At 54.5% G+C, this 2,795-nt stretch overlaps 1 protein-coding gene across 1 annotated transcript in view; it reads right to left on the reverse strand.

The window, feature by feature from the left end:
• Positions 1-1,421: 1,421 nt before the first annotated feature.
• LOC103803317 (chymotrypsin-like protease CTRL-1) overlaps positions 1,422-2,795 on the reverse strand; it is a 2,136-nt gene continuing 762 nt past the window's right edge. The window contains exons 4-7 of the mRNA XM_009075863.1: positions 2,676-2,757; positions 2,398-2,578; positions 1,824-1,957; positions 1,422-1,583 (exon numbers count right to left, since the gene is read on the reverse strand). Coding sequence (XP_009074111.1) covers positions 1,422-1,583; positions 1,824-1,957; positions 2,398-2,578; positions 2,676-2,757 — 559 coding nt within the window. The remainder of the gene's footprint in view (positions 1,584-1,823; positions 1,958-2,397; positions 2,579-2,675; positions 2,758-2,795) is intronic.

A 2,795-nucleotide genomic window follows, 5' to 3' on the forward strand; every position in this document is an offset into this window, starting at 1 on the left:
CCAGTTTCACTCTGAGCAGCTTTTATGGACCAACAGGAAAATCTGTAATATAAAGTCATCCCTCTTGAGCCACCTCCTCCTGGAAACAAGGTGATTTTTCAGAGGCAGGGGACCCCATCGCAGCAGTGACAGAGGCTGACACAGACCTGAGCACACAGAGCAGATTACCCATAGTGCTGCACTTGGTCAGTTCCTGTTGAAGCTCCCTGTAGCCACCAGTTTCCTCTGCCCACATGGCTCATCTCCACATCTCTGATGTTCACCTGGCTTTAAGGTCAGTTAGGAGCTCCCTGCAGAGCAGACCAGTAATGGAAGGTAAATTTAATCCAATCAAACTCAAATTTACCAGCCTTGGGCTTTATGAGCTGCTGGTTTAAAAAAAAAAAACCTAAATCATGGGACTATTTGTCTTCGCCTTCCACTGACGATCCATTCCCCTTCCCTTGGGTATGTCCCTGTGTTTAGTGTCATACTCTCTCTGCAGCTGTTTGATAGAGTGATTTTTTGAGGCTGTGATACACACAGCAAAGGTTTTGTTTTGCATTCACATCACTGGTAAGGAAAAATAAACCCCATTCCTCATGCTGGGACAGTCTGTTCCTGCTCCTCTCCATGGTGTCTCATCACCAGCTCTATTTTGAGCTGCCAGGAACTGGGTGGTAATTCATTCAACATGTGCCTGGTTATTCCTGTGTCACACATGACTTTTTTTTTTGCACCAGCCATTGTCTCAAGAACCCACTTGGGTAAAAACCTTCACCTGGTCTTGAATTTCGTTTTCAGCTTCAAATTTGCTGTTGGAATGGCCTTCAGTTTCCCACTCCACCTGGCAGATCTGCAGGTATGAAGCAGAGTGCTATTCTCCAGCCACCCTCTTCCACCTTCCCCAAGAGCTGGAGCTGCCCTTGGCACTTCTCCCTTTCAGCTCTGTGTTCCTAGGCTGCTACACAGGTCATGGCATGGAAGTTTAATTCCTGTGCACCCACCAGCACCCACCCTCCACTGCAAGCTGAGCAATGCCTTCTGGTGCTGAGCCTGGTGAGCCGCAGCTCCACAGTCCCTTCCCTAGTGGGACCTCACACCTGGGTAAGTGGAATGACCATTCTCCCACCCTCAGTGCTGTGGTGGTCTCTGAGCTGGTGCCAGGGTGTAGACACCTGTGCTTGAAAGCCCCTTGAGCAGCCCTTGCCCTGCTCCCCCTGTGTCTGAGCACTGTGGCTTCACATCTCCTTCTGGGTCCCAGCTGGGCACCAAGCTCCAGCTCTGGGAAGTGCTGGTTCAGGAGAGGAGCACGAGGTGCTCCAGCCTCCCACCGTGTGCCCTTCACCCTAGTTTGTGTCATAAAAGGAAAGGAGCCAGAGGCAGCTCTTGGCGCAAGGTACTTTATTTATCCCAGTGCAGGGATCAGGCTGACAGCAGCTTTAGCCCTGAGAGACGATGGTGTCGATCCAGTTGCGGAACTGGCTGACACGAGTGTACATGGCTGGAGTGCGGGTGTCGCAGTTGGAGGTTCCCCAGGAGACAATGCCAATCAGGGTCCAGCCATTCCCAGTCTGGTACACCAGAGGTCCACCAGAGTCACCCTGTGGAGAAGAGTCCTGCTTAGTGCTCCTGGCATGTACACCAAACTGGTCCCAGCTACCCCAGCCACCTGGTCCCCTGGGCACAGCCAGGTGCTGTATCTAAATCTCTGGCTCCATAGATAGAAGACCCCATGTATCCTCCTCCTCCCACCCTGTGGTGCAGTGGGAGCTCAGCAAGACCCTATGTATCCTCCTCTTCCTCCACCCACCCTGCAGTGCAGCAGGAACTTGGCTCCTTACCTGGCAGGAGGTGGCTCCGACTCCACCGGCGCAGAGCATGGAGCTGGTGATGCGGTTGCCCCAGTACTGCATGCACTGGCTTGTGGAGATCAGGGGCACAGTTACCTGCTGCAGGACGGTTGCCAAGGCTTGGGCTAGGGGAAAGAAGCACCATTACATCATCTCGGTGTCAGTGGGTCTCCTGGAGAGCACACAGGTGCCCTGGGCAAGCTCCCGCTGGTGCTTCCAAACACATAGGTACTGCCATGCAAAGCACCTTCCTCCTCCATGCCAACATACCCCTTCTTCCCCAGGTTGGATTGCCTCATGCATGCAGCCCCAAGAAAGGACAGGTTTGTGCCCATGCACAGTCATCCCTGTGCACCTAGCACACATCCTGCTCCTGAGCATACACCTACACCCATGCGTGCACTGACACACTTGTACACGCTCAGACAGAGTTACTCCACTGCCTAGCTCCCTCCTCCCCATACACACAGGAGGTGTCACCCCCCCCAGGCACCCCCGGACCCTCAGAGTCCCCAGGAAGAACAACAGCCACATGCAGCCCTCCCTGAAGCTATGGCATACGTACAGTTGGGGTTGGTGCGTCCCCAGCCAGTGGTGACAGCCCTAGCATTGTTGGGCAGAACCATGTTGGCAGGGGCCAGGCAGATGGGGGCCACGGTGGATCCCAGTTGGGCAGGTGAGGACAGCCTCAGCAGAGTGATGTCGTTGTTCATGGTGTTGGGGTTCCAGCCGGGGTTAGTGATGGCCTGCAGAGAAACACCACAGTGCTTCATCCCTGCCCTGCCAGAGCAGCCACAGTGCAGATCTGCAGCCTCATCCCAAGACCACATCAGCCTGACTCACCCTGGCCACAGTCCTCACTTGAATGGCCTCCGAGTTGTACCTGAGGTTATATTCCCCGAGGACGACGACGTGGGCACTTGGGCTGTGAGAGGTAGGAGAAGTAAGAGAGAGTCAGGGGGG

Source organism: Acanthisitta chloris, unplaced genomic scaffold, assembly GCF_000695815.1.
Source record: "Acanthisitta chloris isolate BGI_N310 unplaced genomic scaffold, ASM69581v1 scaffold24965, whole genome shotgun sequence".
NCBI lineage: Eukaryota > Metazoa > Chordata > Aves > Passeriformes > Acanthisittidae > Acanthisitta > Acanthisitta chloris.